At 32.9% G+C, this 24,548-nt stretch overlaps 3 protein-coding genes across 6 annotated transcripts; 1 reads left to right on the top strand and 2 right to left on the bottom strand.

The window, feature by feature from the left end:
- Nucleotides 1–694: 694 nt before the first annotated feature.
- LOC142526943 (threonine dehydratase 1 biosynthetic, chloroplastic-like) lies at nucleotides 695–5,987 on the bottom strand. Its single transcript, XM_075631634.1, has 8 exons — nucleotides 5,449–5,987; nucleotides 4,742–4,921; nucleotides 4,169–4,645; nucleotides 3,666–3,914; nucleotides 3,504–3,577; nucleotides 2,977–3,094; nucleotides 1,191–1,325; nucleotides 695–1,092 (listed from the first exon to the last, which is right to left on the bottom strand). The coding sequence occupies exons 1-8, from the start codon at nucleotides 5,908–5,910 to the stop codon at nucleotides 958–960; spliced, it is 1,830 nt and encodes a 609-aa protein (XP_075487749.1). The 5' UTR covers nucleotides 5,911–5,987; the 3' UTR covers nucleotides 695–957.
- A 6,780-nt stretch (nucleotides 5,988–12,767) lies between these two features.
- LOC142526929 (aspartic proteinase 36-like) lies at nucleotides 12,768–19,065 on the bottom strand. 4 transcript variants are annotated; one of them, XM_075631612.1, is made up of 10 exons: nucleotides 18,538–19,057; nucleotides 17,701–17,830; nucleotides 17,349–17,599; nucleotides 16,309–16,536; nucleotides 15,397–15,559; nucleotides 14,570–14,643; nucleotides 14,338–14,434; nucleotides 14,143–14,209; nucleotides 13,546–13,617; nucleotides 12,768–13,315 (listed from the first exon to the last, which is right to left on the bottom strand). In XM_075631612.1, the coding sequence occupies exons 1-10, from the start codon at nucleotides 18,798–18,800 to the stop codon at nucleotides 13,140–13,142; spliced, it is 1,521 nt and encodes a 506-aa protein (XP_075487727.1). In that variant the 5' UTR covers nucleotides 18,801–19,057; the 3' UTR covers nucleotides 12,768–13,139. The 4 variants fall into 4 exon arrangements, 3 of the variants coding, with proteins under 3 accessions (XP_075487727.1, XP_075487735.1, XP_075487712.1); XR_012815362.1 differs by having other exon boundaries at nucleotides 13,139–13,315; nucleotides 13,546–14,209; nucleotides 18,538–19,065; XM_075631620.1 differs by having other exon boundaries at nucleotides 13,144–13,811; nucleotides 14,014–14,209; nucleotides 18,538–19,062.
- Nucleotides 19,066–22,221: 3,156 nt separating this feature from the next.
- Nucleotides 22,222–22,969, top strand: LOC142537315 (pistil-specific extensin-like protein). The gene is made up of 2 exons (XM_075642855.1): nucleotides 22,222–22,407; nucleotides 22,508–22,969. The coding sequence occupies exons 1-2, from the start codon at nucleotides 22,236–22,238 to the stop codon at nucleotides 22,870–22,872; spliced, it is 537 nt and encodes a 178-aa protein (XP_075498970.1). The 5' UTR covers nucleotides 22,222–22,235; the 3' UTR covers nucleotides 22,873–22,969.
- Nucleotides 22,970–24,548: the final 1,579 nt, after the last annotated feature.

Raw genomic sequence — 24,548 nt, 5'->3', positions numbered from 1 at the left:
CATTAAGTCTGAATCTCCTAACGCAAAATTTCATGTTCGAATTATGTGAATAGAGAGAGATGCAGAGGAGTTATCTAATTATAGGTTTGATCCAATTTATGTATTCCATATATATGGGTGTTCAGAAACTGAACCAAAAGATAAAGTGTAAATAAAATCAAATTAAACTGCGTGATTTAAATTATTTTTCAGTCAATCACAATCTGAATTGATTTTAAAATCAACCAAACTTAAAAAAATTAGTTTGATTCAAGTTTTGGATTAAAAAAAAACGAATTAAACTGATCAAAATCAATTAAGTTAATAGTGTAATAAATTTTGGTAATTTAATATGCTTTTTCTATGATAAAAAAAAAATATTTTATTAGATTTTTAAATTTATATTATATTATTAGTGACTTAAATTATATTGAAAATTTATTTATTGCATAATTTAGTTCAAGTATATATAATCATATAAACCTTAAAGTAGGTTATTTATTGCAAAATTCTATAATGTGTGTAAGTATTTTAATTTATAATATTTTGCGTATACTAATTTTAATTCATAAGCAGTAAAATGCAAAAACTTATGTGAGACCATCTCACGAGTCGTTTTTGTGAGACGGACGATTTTCGTATTATCTCGTAATTGGCGATTCTCATGTAATGTTTGAATCATTTTATTGGAACATAGATATAACACTACAAACACTCGATCAAGAATTTTCTTCCCATCACAAGTGATTCTTGTTTGACAATCTCTTGATGCAAAGCATACGGGTAACGAAAAAGACTGCGTGCCGCAAGATTTCAGCTGGACTACAAGTACGATACTACTACAGATACATTGAACTCTCCACGATCACAACAGTTCAACAACTGCAAAGTCCCACAACCATAGAACCAAGTATCGACGAAATCCTTGTATCCTTCCGAGAATTTGGCATCTAGAAATCTGGCATCATCATCATCTCATTATAGGAGCTGGAACGCTTCGTTAATGGTTTCTACTTCATACTCATATCCCAGACAGTTTGCACGATTCTTGAACTCGTCTATCTCATTTTTTGAAACTTGGATGCCAACCAACACGTTAGCCCCAGTTTCTCCCTACAGATATGTGAGGGTATATATAACAAAGATAAACAGTATCATATGCATACGGATGAAATTGATGGCGGCGTGTTTAAAAAGATCGTCCCAATTACCTGTGCTCTGTAATGGAACAAACTTATGTTCCAACGCGGGCTTAACATATCCAAGAATTTCATCAAAGCTCCTGGCCTCTCTGGGAAAACGAAACGGCATAGAAGCTCGTTTTCAAGATTTGATCGGCCACCCATCTGGAAAAAGTTTAAAAAAAAAGTGAGCACGCAAATCGAATGTATACTCTTAACCAATACATGTAGAACTTAAGGCAAAAAATGGAATATCGGGACTATATGCTGTGTAGTCTTCTTCATCATCTTCCAAGGGACGTAAAATTTTTAAAACATCCAAGTGAGGAGGAATACATTATAAAAAAGTAAAAATAACCGCATGACTATATCAATATTCGAATACAAACATATATTCCACTCTTTCACATCACACAAAGAGTATAGCACGAGGCTCAACAAAAACAAAAAAAAAAAACAAAAACATTGAACAACAAAGCTCATGTTCTACAATGAATTTGACGTATAGTTGATTGTGTGCTCCTCTCTGATAGGCTGCCAACTATGATTTCAACATGTTTGTAGTTCGGTATAATATAATCATTCCATTTGTTCTAGATTCAGATTTTTCCACATTTCATCATCTTGCGTGGTACTCTAAACTTGGCAAAAGAAAATTACACCAAATTAAGAAAACATTCCTGATCTTTTATGTTAAAGTTCGTTTACAAACTATAAAACCAAAAAAATAGAGATTTTGCAAAGCAAAACAATCTACCGTAAGTGTAAAATATATGTTCATACTATATGTACAGACTCAAGCATATGAGGGGAAACAGACAAATTTATCCGACAACATTCTTTTGCAGAAAACCGTCACGGGAAAATGTTGACAATACCAAAACATCTGTGTTCCTTCCCTGATCCCTCATTAGCCCTTTTTATTTAAACAATTCTCTTTCCATAATATGTACAATATCGAAATGAAAAGTTGGACCTAAAACCGATGAAACTGAATTGCTCAGGAAACTGTCTAAGCAAATAGGCATCAGGTTCAGCCACTCCTACTTTCAGCAGGTTGCTGTTTCACATAAAGAACTTGTTGAAAATCTCACAAATGTTTCACAAATTCTGACTATGTTTTATTCTGAATTTTATATTCTGCTTATTCTAACAGAATCCACACCCGGCATTGCATTCTTCAACAGGTATGGCAGAAGTTCGAGTCTGGAAGACAACTATCCGGCTCTGCTACACAACATTAAGATGTACATATGTCAAGTTAATGAGCAAACTAGGCTTGATTGCTTAACAAGCTGACCTACAGAGAAGAGTTCCAGATTGAATTTGTTCATGTACGAACAAAATATATTTTGGGAACGTAGCCTACATAAAAGTTGGCAACTGATATATTTTGGGAATGTAGCCTACATAAAGAGTGGCAACTTCCCACAACCTTCATTCATCTCACATATGATTGCAATACTCATAGATAAATGCTTATAATCTACTTTGTTCGATATAATAAGAAAATGCTCAAGCTTTTCAAGATAACTTTTCAATGAGTTCAATAGGGACCAAGTTTCATACTTGTCTCGTCTCAAAGACAAGATTGAACTGAAATTGATGAATAACCTAGTTTGTATGATTTCTTAACTAGTATGAACCTGGGTTCAGGCTTACATACAAAATTCAAAAGGTAAAAGAAAAGTCACTTTGTTCAAGCTAAGTTAGCTCCTATAAAGTCTTAAAAAAGGTTATGAGCATCAATTAGATTGATGAAACAAAGTGTTCGCAAGCTCAATCAAATCTTAGAAAGAATTAAAAAGGCCCTAACCAAATGCCGCAAATGATCTTTGACCAAGTCATTTTCTGTAAGATTAATGGTCAGTAGTTGAGCTGATTTCATTCTTTCTATCATCGCATCCAATTCCAATTTAGTGTGAAGCCCGACACTGGAGAAAATAAAAAGAAAAGATAAATTGGAGCTAATTTGGATACAAAAACACTTAGTTTTAAAAAACAATTTATAAAAGAATAGTTTTTTATAGTGCTTTTTTACTTAAAAAAGTAAATGAAGTTTATGTTTGGATAAAATTAAAATATCGCATAAGTTTCTTATAAAGAAGCTGTAGCAATAGCCCTAAAAATTACATTTTTTAGCATCACGGTGTTTGAATTTTTTAAAGTAAAAGTTCAACTAAATGTCACTTTTTAAAGAATTTCTCCATCTAAATACTTAATTGCCAAAAAAGTACTTTTAATTTAAATGAGCTTCTCTGTCTAAACGCTTAATTATCAATTCTTTACCTTTTTCTTTATTCTTTGAGTAATATGAAGAAATATGTGAAATGTATCTCTCACCTATATAATACAAGTGCGTTTTCTTTCTCTGAATTATATCTGTATTTGAATTCGGTAATATTCATCGGTCCAACCTGCAAACAGACAATTGAAGCATGTAAACTTGGATGCATTTCCTAAGATGGTGGGAAATAACAGGCCTAAATAGATCAGAAAACCCACGAGCTCGCAGAATCGCTTAAAGCTCCCAAGTTCCTCAGGCATGTAAGTGGCAAGTACAGCTTCCCGACGTCTACCAACATCCGCAAGTTCGGTTACCAATCTCAGTCGATCAAAATTCATGTTAGCTCCACTTGTTACCGCGACAACATTTGCACTCTTAATTCCATAGAACTTGCAGTAAGCTTCAGCCCCAGCTAAAGAAAGAGCACCGGCCGGTTCTAAAATGCTTCTTTTCTCCTCAAACATGTCCTGTCATAAGGCAAAAACAAATACGAGACAGATAAATAAAGAGAGAAAGCCAGATAACAAGAGAATACAAGAACAAAGATGGAATAAAAACATTACACATACAAATTGTCCCAACAAATAAATACAGCTTCACATTCTATTGTGCAGACTGGCACAAACTTAGAACATAACTACGCAATAACAGCAGCAGTCTCTGATAATGCATCAAGAAGGATGAAAAAAGATTAACCCAAACAGTTCAAATGGAAATTGACCTTTATTGATGCACAAATTGCGTCCCGGCTAACAAGAACTACACCATCTATCAGTTCCCTGCAAAGTTTGAATGTCTCTTTGCCAACCTCTTTGACTGCTACACCATCAGCAAAACCTCCAACTTGGTCCAACATTACTCGCCGGCCATGGTGCAGAGATAACGCCATCGCATTCGCATCAAATGGCTCCACTCCAATTATTTTCACTTCAGGAGAGACCCTTTTCACATAGGCAGCAATACCAGCAATAAGGCCCCCGCCACCGACTGGCACAAATATTGCTTCTAGAGGCTCTTTCATTTGCCGCACGATCTCCATTCCAACTGTTCCCTGGCCTATGATCACATCTGGGTGATCGAAAGGTGGAATGAATGTGCGACCCTCCTCTTCGGCTCGTTTTTTGGCATAAGCTTGGGTTTCATCGTAAGAATCCCCTACAAGTATGACAGTGGCACCCAGTCCTTCAACCGATTTCCACTATTGATAAAAAGGTTTTAATAATATTGTTATATCAATCAGGAAAAAAATTCTAAAACAAATTAAACAATTAAAAAGATTTAAATAAACAATAACCTTAATCTCTGGTGTGGTAACGGGCATAGCAATGACAGCACTACAACCCAGTTTCCGAGCGGATAATGCCACACCTTGTGCATGATTTCCGGCAGATGAACATATTACACCTTGTTCAAGTTGTTCCTTCGAAAGTTTTGCCATCATATTATAAGCACCCCGAAGCTTGAATGAAAAAACCTGGGAATTATAATATAATATTCACATTCCAAGATCTCCTACCACACCGCACCATAAAGCTACGAGCTTTACATCTTCTCTTTTTCCTCAATAAAAAGCTCAGTCAAAACAAAGTACGCTAGGAAAACTCAGGTATAAAGCTCCAAAACATTCCCAAAATCAATAACAAATTTATTTGTACCCAGATACGGAAGAAAAAGTGTAAAAATTAACCAAGATTGAAACATTACAAACATTTCATGACAATTATCCCCCAAAAAGTTAGAAAATAACAATATGATAAAGTTACAAGATGATTTCAATGGATTTAAAAAAAAAAACTTTCGACAAAGATAAATTTTCCTTATTTTATCCATCATTCCACATTCAGCTGAAATATTGGGATTTCAATCCTGGGCAATCTACAGACTACAATTTCTTGCATGTAAATATGGAAGGGTTTTTTTTCCCGTATTTGAACTCAACAACACACTTGCAGAAATATGCCGCATACATTAAGTAATATTAGCATAAGATTGAAGACATACGGGCTGAAGATCCTCTCTCTTGAGCCAGACATTAACCCCCCACCTGTCCGACAGCTTGGTGGCCAGCTGCAATGGTGACTCGTACGCCACATCATACACCTTAGACGACAGTATATTCGTCAAATACTCCATTGCATTCAAGCTACCGTTACTCGCCGCACCGTTGCCCGAGTGATTCAGATTCGGTATCAAATACCCGCTCTCGCACTGCAGAGAACTCGGAGAAACTCTCTCCAAAGAAGGCCCCACAGAGTCCCAAGGCGGGGACAGTTGAGACATCCTAGGAACTGGAATCTCAAGGGCCGGTAAAATTTCCGCCGTCGACTTCGACAGTGCGGCATGGATCGATGGCTTTATGCATGTGCTCTTTACGGCGGCGGAGGAATTTTTGAAGGTGAATTCTGCAGTAAAAAGTGGCGATTGTGCACGGCCCGTGAACCTAAGAGCTTCCATTTTCATCATGGCTTTTGTACTCCGCCGCCGCAGAGAGGAGAGAAGCGAGAGAGGAAGGAAGGCACCGGCCAAAAAATTTATACAGGTAGTGCTGACCATGCAGTGTGCGAAACTAAAATAAAAGTGACCAACAGCGAATCAGAGAATGACACGTTGGTCATCGCATCGGAGTGCAGTGAGTTGGTCTATTTCTGAATGTCGAGTAATTTTAACATTAAAGCCAACTACACGGAAAGCTACTGCTTCCTAACAAAACGACCTCGTTGGAATAATTTATTTATTGTTCTTTTTTTTGAAATAATGACAGTGAATTCACTTTTTTAAATTTATAAATTCAAATGGACGTAATATATTATTATATATATTACACCCATTTAAATTTATAAATATATATATATATTTATTTAAATTAAAACAGAAGTATGTTTCTTGTGAGACGGTCTCACAGATAATTATCTGTGAGACGGATCGATCCTACCGATATTCACAATAAAAAGTAATACTCTTAGCATAAAAAGTTATATTTTTCATAGATTATCCAACTAAGAGATCCGTCTCACAAAATACGACTCGTGAGACCGTCTCACATAAGTTTTTGCCTTAAAACCGACTCTTCTTAAGTCGGAAAGTTCCACAAAATTGCGGTAAATTTGGGGGGAAAAAAACAAATTATCAAATAAACTTTTAAACTTTTTATGATGTTTATAAATTGTTTTAATCCCTACATAGAAACCTAATAATTTAGGGAATTCTTAAATATGCTAGGCAATGATAATTTATTGATATGCTCCTATAGATCTACTAAACATTGACTGAGGTTTGTCATTGAACCGTGGTCATTCTAATTTGATGAAGAATGTTTTAATAATGAGATTTTTTATAAATAATAAATTCAAAATGTTAGACTATGGAAATCAGACAATGTCTGTAATAACTGGATTTAATCAAATACAATTTGAAAAGTTTTGTAAGTTCATTGATCAGGTTTGACAAAAGAACTTTATAAGTTTTCAAAAATTGAAGATATAGAATGATTTGAATTTGTGAGAAGGTGCGTGGATTCAAATTAATAGGTTTGATAATAAATTTTAAATTGAAACAAAACAATATATTTGGTCAACACACTTGATTTCAAATCATTCACTGAGAATGAATAGGATTCTTATGAAACGGTCTCACAAATTTTTATCTGTGAAACGGATCAATCCTATAGATATTCACAATAAAAAGTAAAGCTCTTAGCATAAAAAATAATATTTTTCATGGATGATCCAACTAGAAACATGTCTCACAAAATACGACTCGTGAGACCGTCTCACACAAATTTTTCCTAATTTTGAATAAAAATATGACATGAGAATTAATTATGCTAAATACTTTAGATGTATATTCACGCATCTCGGGTTACGCTGGAATTAATTAATCGGGGGAGTACAATATTTGTCCCCATGCAGTGCTTTTACATTATAAAATTCTATTTCTTAATAAGATCACATTTAATATTTGTTGTGTTGATAATTTTTCATGTAGAAATATAAAGATTATATTGAAATTGTTTGTTTTCCGATAGAAATTTGAAATATAGGAATAGCCCACACAAAGTTATAATTTTCTTAAATATTAGAGTAACTAATTTTTTATGTCAAGATCTGTTTTAATAATTATATATATTAATAAAGTATTGAAACTTCAGTGCATCTCATATGTAGCTCAACGCATATAATATTTGTTTTTAAATATAAATGAAATGAATTATTTGTATATATTCATACGTTTGTGCACTAATATTCATTAATAAGGGACAATTAATACTGGTTGTTTATAATTAATAATCTGTTGCAGATGCAGGTGCCAATGAGACAGTTCACAATTTCAATACTAGTATTGTAGATATGTATGAATTTAATGCGGACAAATTCTAATCAACTGGGCATTTACTCGAGTCCAAATATTTATTCGGTAGCTTCGATGTTACATGTGGGCACTGTACCACATTATTTTGATGGACAAGATTCACACATATATGTGATTTTAAAAAAATTAGTGGACCCCGTATATGTGTGGCTAAATTTGAGCCTTTGATTTTATCATGGGGTAGTACCCCTACATGTAGGATGAAATCAACATATTTATTCATCCAACTGTAAATGATTTAATGACCTCTGTCACCAAAGAATTTTGTTTTAAATAATAAAACACATACATAAAAGTATGCTTTAAAAAAATAAATTTATAAACACTAGCTACTAGACGGACTCGGAAGAGATGGTAACAATTATTCCATAGGTTAATCTGAGTTATTCGATGGGTTCGTATAATTCAATGCATACCAATTCAAATATCTGACATATTAATATATGATTTCTACAATTCTTTGAGGATGTCTACTGTCTTCCGCATGTTTATTTAATGCGTGTGGTTTGCAAGTTATTGTATATATTCAAGCTTTTAATTTGCTGAATTTTTTTATTAAACACTCTTAAATTTACAAATATTAAATCAAATTTGATCTCGATGCTTTGTCACTCGAAAATGAACATATATTATATTATATAAAGGAAATGGGTCGTGGACAAAAATTTCACAAAAAGGCTTAATTTATTGATGAAACCAAACGTAGCAGTAGAGCCGTCAATTTGAATCAAATTCGTCAAGTTAGGCTTGTGCCGCCACACAATTTAAACTAGTTACTCTGCACACGTGATGTGTGTGTACAATCTTTTTTATCATTATCGATGGACTAAAGTGAAATTTGACAAATTATGAAGAGACTAAATTGATATTTGAATTGTTGAAATAAAAAAATAAAAATAAAAGTGTGCGTTGAAAACTTGAAATTGAAAAAAAAAACAAAATTGTAATATTAGTATCATATAAGTGTAAAATTGGAAGATTGTGTGTTGAAATTGAAAAAAAAAAACAAAAAACAAAAGTGTAATATTAGTATCGTATAAGGGTAAAATTTGAAGAAAAAGTTGGTGTCCTCTCTAGGTAGTTATTATCATGTCCTCACACTTAATAATATAGTAATAGTATAGACATTATAGATAAGTTGGGTTGAATTTTTTCAATCTATTTAAAGGCGGGCCTATATGAACCAACCCGTGCAAAACAGAGCAAAGTTTAGGATCACTTCGATATTGAACAACAAGGTACGAATAACTCTTTTGCTGTATGTAAAAGTTGCAAAACGGGTGGTGGTTTCGGTGGTACCGGAACTTTGAAAAAATATTTAGTTAAGGTACATAAACCTGACCCTGATACACTACAATCATTCGGTAGAGAACCAACACAACAACAAATTAATCCTTCGAGTGGTAAAATTTTCACAATTACAAATGAAATTTCTCGAAAAACCATCGTAAAGTTTGTTATCAAATGTTGTCAACCTTTTATAATAGCTGAACAAGAAAATTTTGTTGAATTTACTAGTACTATTCAACCTGGTTTCACAATATTTCTAGGCACACATTTAAAAAATATTGTTTTGATATTTATAAAGAAACATTAAAATCGCATCTTTCAAATATTTATTGTAGAGTTAGTTTGACAAATGATATTTGGACTAATTTAAAATATAAATCTTATCTTGTTGTTACATGTCATTGGATTGACGAAACTTGGACTATGCAAAAAAAAAAATTTAGCTCTAGATTATTTAGAATCGTCACACAACGCATACGTTATAACTATATATGTTTTAAATATTGTTAAGATTTATGACATACAAAATAAAATAATGTCGATCACGTTAGATAATGCGAGTGCCAATACTCTTGCAATTAAATATCTTAAAGATTCACTAAAACCAATTTTAGATGGTAATTTGCTTCATGTTAGATGTGCATGTCATATTATCAATTTATGTGTTAAATATGCATGTAATGAGCATATGTCCACTGTAATAGAAAAATTCAAATTATGTGAGAAATTATTACGTGAAAGAAGATATCGACGTGACTGAAAAACACTAGTCGAATCAAATGGAATTAAATTTAAAAAAATTCCTTTTTCTGTTGAAACTAGATGGAATTCTTTATATCACTTGCTTCATATTTTATTACGTTTTCAAGATTTAGTTACTACATATTACAATAATATTGCGGTAGAATATTTAATGCTAACTGACGATGATTGAAATATTTTGAGTAAATGTGTTTCTTTGTTAGAAATGTTAACTATCCTACTTCAACCATGTTTCTACCTTTGTTTTTCAATATGTTTTTATAAATTTATTGAATATCGTGATGATTCTGTTATGAGTGAATTTGTTTCAAATACGGAAAACAAAATTTAAGATATTGTGAAATTATCCCAATTGTGCATGGTTTAGCAACATTACATGATCCTACTCAAAATCAAGGAGGATTAGACGTATTTGCTTGAATATTATTCTAAATTTCTTCAGAAGAATGTTGACGATCAAAAAATGTCAATCATGAATTCTCTCCAAGAATTATTTGATTTGTATGCTAGTGGACAATGTGATGAACCGAGTGCGTAGCCGGAGGAGATGCCGACATATAAAAGCAAAATTGGAGCACTGAACTTCTTTCAAAGTTTGAAACGATAAAATTTCAAAGGAAAATCGATTACAACAACCAATTACAATGAGATCCAAATTTATTAAAGCCAATATATTGAGACTACGGAGAATTTCGATGTTCTTAATTGGTGGAAAGTAAATTCTAAACTTTATCCATTGTGCAATTGCAAGAGATGTCCTACCAATTCAAAGTTCAAGTGTTGCTTCCGAATCAGCAATTTCAGTATGTGGAAAGATCATTGGTGAACAAAGAACCAATTTAAAGCTCGAAACACTTTCCATGCTAACATGCCTACAAGATTGATTTGTAGCAGAAAAAAAGAATAAGACCGCTGGAGCGATCGAAGAATTTCAAAGCTCACGCTCCAACGAAGATCCAGAGTATTCAAAATATATTTTAATAAATCGTGAATTTTAGATGTTCAATTGTAAAAAAAATGTTTAAGTTATTTTGTTATAATTTTTTATGTAATCACAATTATTTGTAATCAAAATACTAAATAAAAAATTGTCAATTAATATTACTAATTTTAATTATATAATAAAATATAATAAATTAGAGTTCGGAACCGGTTCGACCCAAACCGGAACCAATTTAATAACAGTCGAACCGGTCTTGGGTTTGAATTGGTTCCAAGTATTTTAACTTGGAACTGAAACCGGTTAAGTTCCTAACTGGTTTAGACCGGTTCCGAACTCATCGGACCCAGAACCGGTAGGAACCGATCCGAAACCGGTTCGACGGAACCGATAAGCATGCCTGCCTAAGGGGGCTTGGGTTGGTTTGCGGGCCTGAAAAGAAAATAAAAAAAATTACATTATGAATTTATGGTGATATATGTATTTTTAATTGAAAGTTGTGTTTTTTTATATTAATTACTTTGTATAAAATATAGAAGTGTGAAATAAATAATTAAAAATTTTATCGATATTTTTTATAAATATTTATGAAATGAAATGAAATTTTTAGTTAATTATTTTTATTTTTGCGGGCCGGACTAACCCCGCAACTCACCATGGATTGGGTTGGGGATCTCCAATCCGTCATGAGTTGGTCCGTTTGACAACTTTCCGTAGTAGTGAAAGGTGAAAACACTATTAAATTACGTCAAGTTGAGTGACAACTATGAAATAAGATAGTAGATAGTAAAATAAATCCAATATTTTAGCACAAAAGCTCTCGTGAGATGGTCTCACGGTTTAATATCATGAGACAAATATTTTATTTGGGTCACCCATGAAAAAATAATATTTTTTATATCAAGAGTATTATTTTTATTGTAAACCTGAGCATGATTGACTCATCTCACGAATAAATATCAGTGAAACCGTCTCACAAGAGATCTACTCGAGAAAAGTTGAGCACATAAGATGGGGACTGTAAATGCTTAAATTTTATATATTAGGACACCATCTTTATTATATCATGAAAATAACATAACAAAACTCCTTTCGAGTCCATGTGAATTATGACAAAGATATAATTTTGCAATCGCTACTATTTGCGGCATATATCATCGCATGTACGTCGTATATCCTAAAATATCAATCGATTACATTCGGTTACTGTTCGAATAGAGATCGGCGTGATGTTAACTTAACTGCATACGGCAGTATGTTTATATTTTTAAGATTCTGCCTATTTTGTTCGGAGAGCATTACGTTAGGCTAATGCTATCGTGAGTTAGAGAGCACTAATTGCATGGTTTCTATTTTTACGGGGCTCTATGGAAAAGAGCAAGGATTTTGCTAAATAGTAAAAAAAACTAACTCCTCCACGTATCCATCATCGTTACACAACGCAATCACGAAGCCTCAACTAATTAATTATTTAATTAAAGTTACCTAAACATTCGTGTACGCGGATGTTTACGAACGAAGGAAAAAGTTTAAATTTTACAAATTTAGGAAAAATTACGGAATACGCACTTTCGTTATAGTATATTTTTTTAAAAGAGTTGGTATCTTGTGAGACGGTCTCATGAATCTTTATCTGTGAGACGGATCAACCCTACCGATATTCACAATAAAAAATAATACTTTTAGCATAAAAAGAATATTTTTTTATGGATGACCCAAATAAGAGACATGTCTTATAAAATATGACCCGTATGACCGTCTCATGCCGCCTAAATCAGGCCATTATTTATCTTTCTGATATAAGGAGTCATTTTCTTTAGAGAGCATAATGAGTCATTATGTATTTAATAAAACACCAACTCAAACATAAAATCTGATTCAAAATATTCAAACATGTTCGAACCCATTTGAGTTTTACAATTTCGAAAAATACAAATAACGAATGTTCGAGTAGGCTAGATTCATCAAAACTTCTATCTACATCAATTGATGTTAGCAATAACCATTTTTTACAGGCAAACAAGAATAATTCTGAATCATCTGGTCACATTTACATATGAGAAAACAAAATACAACCTAAGAATACTTCGACAAAGACAAGTTCCCAAAGCTTCATCCCTTTTTATGTATGAAATGAAGTATGAAACAATCTTTACTCATTCTATCCATCACCTTCATTCTATGAATTCGAATTGCAGCCAATGTTCAAAAGGACAAACCTTTGAGAGCCCGATTTCTAGTCTGGCGTCGCAGGATCCCAAAGTAAGACTCTTACAATCGGTTGCCAATTATAATAAAACAAATTGGCCAAGCCTCTATGGTGGTAGATAATTTACAGAAGTACGAGGCATCCGACGTACAAAAATATATGCTGCAAGAAAAAGTTCATAATCTGATGCGTGCTTTTGAAGGGTACACTACTTGACGAGCCCCTGCTCACGATTAATTCTCCAGCGTTTACAAATTCATCTTTCCCAAATGTTATGGAAACATTCACGGACAAAGAACCTGAAGCAAAGTGATTCAGATTCGCTTAAACGATTTACAGAATCGGACTTTTGAGATGAAAGAGTGTTTAGCTAGATGTTCAAAAATGACGGGCCCATAAGCCAAACAACTAGCCTTTTAGATGAGACACTTGACAAGCTAGTCTCAATTTCTTGTCTGAGCTACATGGGATTGCAATGTTAGATACAGTTAGAATGATGAAACATAAGGGAGGAAAATCAATCACTTACAATCGTAGTCTGCCCACCCTATTCTTTGATGAGCCAAATCATAAACAAAGATTTTATCTTTAAGAACAAGATCTGTAAACAAGAAAATAGCAGTTGAAGTTTGTCCCACATTTATCAGTGAACTTGCGCGAGAAAGAAAATATCGACAGAAAGACCAGAAAACACAACTTATGACATCGAGCATTGCACAACTAGGTTCTCTTCTAAGAGTAATAGATCTTCTCTACAACGTGAATGGATGACTGAATGATAAAAAAATGTTTCTTATAGTTCTAGAGTGTTGTACTTGATTCTCTTAACATTTTTTCATTCCTGCAAAACTTTTAAGCCAATTTGAAATCAAGTTACCGTCAGTACACAGCATTGAAGAAATGGCTACAGAACTTAAGTAAAATCCTAAACCCATATGCTGAAAGTTGAAACAAATAATAAGGGGCCAGACGGACATAATCGTAATGGAAATCCAATTAAGATTTGAATTCCAAAAATATGTGTATTTAGTTACTGGGGATTTTGAGACAGCACTACTAACACATATATCAAGTTGATTATTGTGATTTGAGGAACTAAAAAGGCTGCCTTTGCCATGTAACAAACCTCCCAAAATTGTTGTGTCTCCATTCTCAACTTTAATGAAGCCTATGCACCACATTGCGGCGCCATCCTGGGACAAATGGTAAAAATTATAAGTTCGGCTCAAATTAGTCAAGACCCAAGAGTCATTGAAAAAATTAACAAAATGAATAAGATACACATTTAAATCTTCATTATGAGTATAATAGGAACACTAACAGAAAATCCCATCTGAACAAGGTAGTCAACAGGTCTTAAAACCAAGGATGCGCCACCAGCAAAATTGAAAGAAACAGGTGGGAACAACTCTGTTACACTGTTTCAAGAACAGAAACGATCTCTTTATACAGTCCAAACAGCCTCGTGAAGAATCTTATGTCAACTATCATTTCAAGTCAGAAACCAAATTGGCGATCATGTAACAATCAAAATAATGGGGGATTCAATGAACCTTGTCGAGACTAGATAGCATTGCTTCCCATCAGAAACAATTGGCGTCACATATGGAGAAAGAGATGCAGTAATCTGCAAACCAGTAATACATCAGGAAAGAAGTTGGGATGATGTTAATTTCAGTAAGGAAAGTTTCATAAAACTTCATAGTTCAAATAGATTTAAAGAAGAGTCTCCCTTGTTTATGTTGCCTATGAACTTGGGTGAACATCTGATTCCTTCATAAGAGATAATGGCAACATCAACAAATATAACATAATAGTTTGTGTTTTTATTCCAAAAATGGTGGGTTAATTTAAAACAAGAGCCTAGTTCAAATCGCTCAGCTCTGTAAAAAGAACTTGCCATAGAAATGGGGAATAATGATTGTCTCTACTGTCTTGTGTGGTACAGTGATTAAAATATGACATTAGTGTTATTGTAAGGATTATAAAGATTTGAATTTTATACTGTCATTATCAGCTATAATTTTTGGTAGACATTTTGTCTTACAATTATTATCAAAGTCACGATTACATATTCCTTCTCATTAGATTGCTATTATTGAAAAACAACACTTGCCTTTGTTGTCTTATAAGGTACAATGACAACACTTAATACTATATTGTTATATGGTTTAAAATGACACCATTATTACCGTATATAAATTTTTATTACAGTGGTGTGTGACTGGTTAAAAAGAACTTAATCCAAGACAGGGACACCACTAAGAGGCATGCACAAGATAAAGCCGATATATTTGCGGCTATTTTGCGAGTTGTGGCTTCAAGCAAAATCGGGATAGGAGTAACCAGGTAGATGTGGGGAGGGTGAAGATACACTTACAGCAGTCACGAGAGGATCATAAGCTCCTTCCACAAGGTATGCCAAAGTTGTTCCGGAATCAATCATGGTTCCTTGTTTGTCTGTTGTCGTAAACACTGCTGGATCAATAGGTAACAACTGCCCATTGACAGCAATGCTTTGCAGATATAAATTATAATGAGGCCTGAAACATTAGAAATAAAGAATTAATGCGACACCGAGCAATTAGAAAAAAATCCAAAAACAGGAAAATCATCTCATAATCATCTTCTGAAAAAGAAGGTCGAAGGAACTGGATAATGGGTGATCTGAATGCATAACATAGAAGAGAGAGTTTAAAAGCTTAGAGACAAAGCTGTAACATATGGGTTGAGTGATGTTACATGAGTAAGGCCTAGTATAATTTCATATTTAAACACTCCAAAAGTAAATGGAAAAGATTGACATTGCAAGTATACTAGATCTTCAGGAATTCACATCATAATTTTGGTCGATAAATTCTAGCGTAAACATAAATTTCAAGAGCAAAACAAACACTATTACCTTCAATTCGTAAATATGTTAATTCTACAACCTAATTACACATAATAAATAAGATGCAGCTCCAAGACCAGATAAGAGAAGACGGAAAATGCACAATTTACAAATGCTTGCAGCTAAAAAATGTACAAGAAAAGGAGACCTTCCAACATTACTTTAATATCATACTGTCATATGAATGATCCCTAAATTACAAACTCGTCATGAACATAAAAATATGTATCTAACCGTGGATAACTGTACAGAATATATTCTTTGTTTAGGTTTCAATCACATGGATGAATGCTAAATTTCTTGACTGAAAACTAACTTATAAACTGCAAACATAATTTCCATTGTATAATCAAACCACGATAATATTTAGAATATTCTCAAAACATAAATAGTACGTACATTGATGGAACAAGGGGAGTATAAACGATTCTTGAATCCATTATCTCACCAAGAACTAGTATACCTCCACCACTGCCTTCTCCTTTCAAACAATGGGAAAATACTTTTGGGGTGATCCCACGTGATGACAATTGCGAAATTACTGAAAGACCCTGCTTCCCAAACCCAAATATACCATCATATGCTCTATCTGATTTTGTCAAATCACCAAACAGAGACGTGCTGCACCTGCTCCCCCATAAAATTTATGTTCAAGGTTTTATTTTGGAAAATAAAGGCATAAAATTTAGAAACTGCCAAACTCGTGTACATTTTCATGCCATAAACTAGAATAAAAAATGAGATAGAAGTAAAAAAATGAAAAGACACGAGGCCTATTGTGTGCCAAATCCAAGAATTTAAATTGTTATAATTTGATTTTCACTTCAAATTTCCTAAAAACTCCACACATTTTTACAATTTCCGTCCTTAGTATTTAGAGCTGTTCTTATGGATGCATAGTACATACAAGCATAAACATACAAATTGCAATAAATAGGAATCATAATAACAAACATTAACCATAGGAGCATAAGGATTCGATAGGATTTAGGTATCCAAGATTGTGCCAAATCAAGTTATAAATCGACTTAAAAAATCACCCGGTTCTTTCTAAGACTTTGTTGACTAGTCCACATACAAAGTACATACAGTTCTATACAATTTACAGGAATCGTAGAGACAGTGTAGTTAACAATTTACAGGAATCGTAGCGACAGTGTAGTTAAAAACGTTGAGAACAAAACAATTGGATTTATCAAGAGGAATCCAAAATTATTTTAAGTAATTTCAATTTCCACAGATGCGTATATGACAGTGCACAAGCATGCACACAAACAAGAGTAAGAATTTAAGATAGTCCAAAGCAGTTAGCTAAGAAATCAAAATAGAATTTAAGATAGTCCAAAACAGTTAGCTAAGAAATCAAAATCTACAGATGCATATACAGCAGTATATATGTATCGCACATTCACTCGATATGTATCATAATGGTAGCTTACCCAAAAACGACAGGAGCCGATGAATTGGCAATCAATGAGGTACCCAAAATTGTGTCAAAATAAATCAGATCATTTACATAAAAACCAGAAATACCACTCTCATCTTCGTATTTGAGTGAGTAACCACACTGATTATATTCAGCAGAGCATTCGGCAGACGAGGTTTGCACTAAAGAAGCACATATATTATCTGAGCAGGAAATGGAAGAAACAGTTGACGAGATAGCAGGATCGAAGAAATTGAGAGCAATCTGCAAGTGAAGAGCAGTATGAATTCAGATTAAAAACCTGGATTACATCAGTGATTTGCCAAACAAAACAATTGGAAGACAATATAGAGTGAGAACTTTACCCCTAGGCCACTATTTTGGGGACAATCATTACATGAACTGCAAGCAACCCACAGGACATCGCTACCAGTATCAATTAGTACATTAAATTCTTGTGGTGGAGACCCCAATCTCACTTTAGTATAATAAAGTCTACATAATTGAACAGCCTTAATCATTTATCATAAGAGGAAAATACAAATTTACAACTAAGGAGTATATGACTGCACGTGAACATAATGCTTAACAATGACTTGAAATCAAGACAAACAGAGCACTTCAAAGTTGGAGACATAAAGTCAAGCAGTATTATACTATATAATACCCCAGTCAATCTCAACTGAAAATCTTAGAAGCACAATAATTAACGACCCTAATTGGCATAGAAAACCAAACAATGAAGAACAGAAGAGTCCAAATTCTCGACATCATTGTCAAATGATGTAGGCCCAACACAAAAGTTCTGAAAGCATTCCCAAGAAAGTTCAAACAAGGGATCGTAGAGGACAAGAATCACGACTAGGAAATTTACACACGATACTATGAGTTTTCTCATTCAAAAGCTGGTCCATACAGATGCAAAGGATCTTAATACAAAAACCAAGACCTATGGATGTCATCTTTTTTTTTTTAACCTTAAATACGAAATAAATTTCTGAAACATACATTGAATTTCATCAATCAACAGAAGCGATAAATAAAATCAAACAGCACAAAGTTTTACACCATAAAATCGGGTCTCTAGCTATCAGAAACAAAACAACGGCACCAATAATAATGACAAGATTAATAACAGAAAGGAGAAGAAAAACAATTACAAAAAGCAAAAGATAAATTTTTTAGAAGAGCGATATGGTTACCCAGCAACGTAAGGATCAGAGGTGCCGTAAACCGGGAAATCCACGATGCCACCGGCGAAGCTCTGCAACGTCCGCGCGTGCCTCGCACTGTCCTGAGCGATAATCACCTCCATCCCGACTCTTTCCTCCACTGGGAACGCCCTCTCCAGAATCAACACCCTTTTACTTTCACCGCCGCCTCTCGCAGCCGCAACCACGACCGCGGCCGCCACCAATACCACTGCTGACACCATCACTAACCCCCCGCCAGCCATCACAGGCATTCCAAAACCCACCGGAGTATCTGCTTAAATATCTCTACACTCTACGAAGTGTAATAATATGCATATCTATACCAAATTCATAGTAAAAATCTTCCAGAAAAACCACAAGTAAGTTAATTTTCTTAGTTCAACTGAACTCCATGTGAGATAGTCTCGCCAGTAATCACCTTAACACAAACAATTACTTGTTACATGTGATAATATACACACATTACACACACACAGAGAGAAAATGTGATATATAGAAAAGGCTAATTGCATATATAAAGAAATAATAAATAATTATTAAAAATTCTCTGCAAGCGGTCAACTTAAGAGCAGGTTATTCCGGAATCCTGACGGCCTCTTGATTTTAAAAATTTAAATATATGATTATGTTTTTAGTCAAGTGGTTTGTTAAATTTGAAATCTTGATGGTCGGTATCATATGTAATATTATATTATTTAATTAAAAAAATGCAAATAATAGTTTTTTTCTATTTATTAGTAAATTTATAAATAACACGTAAGCATAATAAGTATATCATTGTATATTTTGTACGAGTAGGTATCTTATGTGACCGTCTCATAGATCTATTTTTGTTAGACGGATCCATCTGATCCATACTAAAAGTGAAAAAGAATATTTTTAGCATAATATTTTTTTATAAATTGATCGAGTTAGATATTTGTTTTACAAAATTAATCTGGAAAGATCATCTCAAATGAATTTTTTGTGATATTATATTTAATATTTAATAGCAATAAATCCACTTGAACCGGTACAGATATTAGTATTGTTAATAATTAAGAATAATTTCTAAGTATTAAAATTATTTACCATAAAATTAATCTTTATTTATTTGGTAAAACAAATTTGCATGAAAATTTTAGTTCTGCTAATTGCAATGCATTAATAGTGGTTTAAAGAAATGGAAACACCAAAAAATTGGTTTATTAGGATTTGCTGATTATTTGTTATTGGATATATTCATAGAAATCGTCTGATCAAAAATTAAAAGAAATTCCAATAAAAAATATTTAATATTTTCAAAATAAATTTGGGCAGAAAAAAGTTCATCTAAGTTGTTTAATAGTTTAAAATTTAATCATTGTATAATATATCATTTTATCGTCAAGAAATACACATAATTCATCTTTGTTATAGCATGCAAACTTGTAATCTTGGACGATCTCTATATACAATAAATTAATTTTTTTTAGCTAAAATATAGTTTATATTTATGTACAATACATTTTTATATGAAATATAATGAGATTATTGTAATTTTTATTTAAATTTAATTTTTGAATTTCTGATTAATTATGTCTTTTTAGTCACTAATTTATTATATTTTGATTTATTTTAAAACAATAGTATTTACCGGGAAGATGTTTTTTAAAAATAACAAAATTTGGTACGACATCAAAAACCAAAGTAACATGGGCTACTTAGATATCTTAAGCACTAAGGTTTCAAGCTCAAACTTTGTCCACATAGAATTCTCATCAGATTCTCTGTTCAAATTCCGATCAACTTTATCGATATTTATTGTTTTCGTTTCCATAATTTCTTTTTATAAAAGAAATCCAAAAGACCAACAAAATATTTGGTTTTTGTTCGTAAACTAAAATCAAAATTTCCACCAAAAATAATACCAATTATACCTTTTTTCTTTTCCCGAAACATATAAAACTACTACCAAACATTGCCTCGCAATTTCTAATAATTCGAATAGCAAGACACACTAACTATTTTATTTTAGTTGTCTCAGATCGGTTAGATAAAATATATGGGAGTCGAATAAATGGACTTGAACAATCATCCTCCGTAAAGTTAGTTTTTGGAGTTGAGTTAAATTCGATTCTCAATCTTAATATGGTATCAGAGCGCATGTTCTATCATTGTGTGTTGGACTGTCTACTTATAGTTTGGTCATCCGTTTGGTCACTTGTAAACTTTACGCTCAAAATGTTCATTCTTGGACGTGAATGGTTGTGTTAGTTATCACATATCGGTTGGATAAACCTGGAAGTTGCTTATATGGACTTGAACAATCTTCCTCCTGAGTTAGTTTTTGGGGTTGAGTTAGGTCCAATTCTCAATCTTTTTAACCGTTCATGGTACAAAGCAACATATAAAAGATTGGAGCGACAAAGTTTGAAACAAGATCTTTGTCCAAATATATGAATTACAGTACCCAAATAGGAAGCATTAATCACTTCGCCAAAGAAAAGAAAACGAGGATGGTGGCTTTTTGGTTTCTTTTGTCCCACAATAATGCAACTACATATACTAATATTGGCGGTTCCGAATTTCAAGCTGGGTGGTTCCAACTCACTTTTGTTTTTGTTTTTTTTTCCTTAACGTAAAATTGTTTATATTATTTATTTTCGTTCGTCAATAAATATATTAGCGGATCGTGATATATACGATGTGTGTGATAAAGTTCTTTAAACAAAAATTAAAACGAAGTTATCAATTTTCGAAACTGATATGATCGGAGATAAAATATGATATAAATGTGAAATATGAAATTAGGTGATTAAATGGTCAACATTATTAAAATTAATTATTATAGGATGTTTAATTTAATTATGAGTAAGTATATATAAACTAGCCCCAAATCTGTTACAGGAGCCCAATCAAATATATGGAGGCCCAATATTCCGAATGAAGTCGAGACCCAATACTAAAACTGACTGGCCCATCAGTTATTTTCCCTACATTACAAGAGCCTCAAGTTTTTTTTTTTTTTTTGGTTTTTTTTTTGTTTAAGAAAGAAGGAGATATAAAAGAAAATGGACCTAATCAGTAATTTTTTTTAAAAAAAATGACTTTCTCAAGTATATGTGAAATATACTACAGAATGTTATTTTTAAAAAATAATATTGGCTAAGTTTAAATAACAATATCCGAAAGTCAAAGAAGCACTGGAGTGTCATGTTCTGTGGGACGGTCTCACGAATTTTTATCTGTGAGACGGGTCAACCCTATCGATATTCACAATAAAAAATAATATTTTTAGCATAAAAAATAATATTTTTTCATGGATGACCCAAATAAGAGATCCGTCTCACAAAATACGACCCGTGAGACCGTCTCACACAAGTTTTTGCCATATTTCATTGAAGATAAATGATAAAATTAAATTTCAAATTTAAAATGAAGAAACATATAATAAAATTCAAATACGATTTAAATCAAAATACGCATATATATACTTATAAAATAATCTCGTATCATGTCAGATATTTTTTCACACAGTACCGATGCTTGTTGGAATATTTGTTATTCAATATATAGAACACCTTCATGGTTTGCACGTCACGAGTGGTGGACTTCCACATAAAATAAATGATCGTGCACCCTTGTTATCTACATAATCCATATATATTTATACAAGAAGAATATACATTTTCACAAGCTCAAAATTAAAGTGGGAAGGAGGAAAGATGAGGACCGGTTTTTTATCAACACTATTAATCTTGGGCATTTGTGTCGGAGTCGCAGCGGCCGGATATTCGAAGGAAGAAACTCAGGTGTTCCAAGTCACCGGAAAAGTCCTCTGCCAGGATTGCTCAAAGGGGTGGAACGAATGGATCGATGGTGCCGACCCCCTCAAAGGTTTGTAATATATATACGTACATACGTTCTTCTTGCATTTTCAAAATTTATACATGATAAGCATTTGTCCTGTCTCGAAATTTTGATTATTTCGCTTTAGGGGCAAAGGTATCGATAACATGCCTAGACGAGAGGGGCAGAATTGTGCACTATGCAAGTGACTTAACAGATGGGGCCGGAGACTTTGAGGTGAATTGTAACAAGTATGCCAATGGCAAGAAACTTAACCCCAAAAATTGCTTTCTGAGGTTGGTTTCATCACCGGACCCGGTGTGCAACGTAGCCACCAACTTTGCCGGAGGGAAGACCGGTGTCAAGCTCCAGCGGCCTGCTGTGGTGTACAGAGATACGGTGAAGTATGCGCTGGGGGCGTTCTATTATACGACTCCGATGTGCGATGAACCTGATACAAGTATTCTTGATGATGATGATGATTCCAAGGATGGTGAACAAGGAAATTACTGATGATGGTTTCGGTTGTATTTGCAATTCTTGGCTTCTGTAATGTTGTTTTGCTCATCTTTGGTGGCTTTGATGTTATAAAATCATTGGTTTTCACATATTTTCTGTCGAATTGGATGTTGGATCTGGCTTACTTCAACAAATATAAGCGCAAGATTGATATAACTAAGCATATAATTTTAATTTAACTCCATATGATATCTATGGAATTTTTTTTTATTAGTAGTAAACGAGATATAGGATAAATGTTGCCGCTTTAGGAATATAAATGTAGACCGCGTATGCATACATATATAAATATAGACCATATATATAAATATATAACACAAGCTTTTAAGGAAAGTTTGAGTTGATGGAGTAGGTGAACGCTTGATTAATGGTGATGACTTCAATTCACCATACGGACGTCTTTTCGAACGAGCTTATCAAACAGAATTTGTTGCGTATGGTTTATCTGACTAATGTGATTTGCAAATTATTACATTGTATGGTGATTTATCAAGCTCATATCGACGATAACAGATGTGATTCCCACTTAAACAAACATGACACAAGCTTTTGAGTCCAGGTATTTACTTTTTTGGGAGTGTTTTCCATTAAAAAAAATAAAGTTAGATATTATTCGGATCGGTCGGACCGGTTTAATCAAATAGTCGGACACCAATATTGTTTTATCATATAAATATTAATATAATATAATGAATACTATATTTTAAATTTTAATTTTAAAAATTAAAAGATGTATATAAATTGACACAAAAATACTTAACAAATTTTAAAAATTAAATAATTATATACATATATTAAAAATACCAATCATAGTTATATTTTTTAAAACAAAAAAAATATTTTAAATGAACTCTAATACTATTAAAATAATATTTTCAATGAATTCCAAATTCTGAAAATTCATGTATGTATATAACCAAATTTTAAATTTAAGATTTTAAAAATAAAACAAAATCAATTTTAAAAAAATTGAAACATGTTGAACTGTTTCAACACCGGTCCGACCGGTTCTTAATCGATTTGATTGGTTAAACGGTTCTTAAGCAACATCTGGACTGGTTTGAAAACACTACTTTCAACCTTACTCACAACATTGTTTTCATTTTTAATTCTAAATATTTCAACATTCACATTAAACCAGTGATATTTCATCATTCTTTATATTAAAAAAAAAAAAAACAGATACATTTGAATCCAGTACAGTTACTGTATACTAAAACTTATATATGCTGATAAAAACTAAATAATCTAATACATTTCGCATTCTTATATAATAACAATTAGAGTGAAAATTAGGTCAAAACTTAACCGACTTTACTGAATTACCAAAAATCATATTAACCGATTTTTTTCATCAAACATAACCAACCAAATGAACCGGACCGAATCAAATTTAAATCAACATAATTTTTTGAAAAAAATACGAAAAGACCACAGACCTTTTGTTGCATTCAGAATACTTTTTTTTGCTGCTCCTCTCACTATATACTTTCATACCGCCATTGCAATTGAAAACATAGTGAGGAATTGTGCAGTTTCGTGTTCATTCCAGTTGTCATTTAATTCTGTATACCACCAAAAACATCGGCCAAACAACACCCTATGCCCACATATTTGGAAAATGGCATGTAAAAAAGGGACAGAAACAGAACCCTTTCACTTTCCCACCA

Source organism: Primulina tabacum, chromosome 2 (genome assembly GCF_025594145.1).
Source record: "Primulina tabacum isolate GXHZ01 chromosome 2, ASM2559414v2, whole genome shotgun sequence".
Lineage (NCBI taxonomy): Eukaryota > Viridiplantae > Streptophyta > Magnoliopsida > Lamiales > Gesneriaceae > Primulina > Primulina tabacum.
Note: the sequence above shows the minus strand (reverse complement) of the source record. Positions and strands in the feature narration are given on the sequence as shown.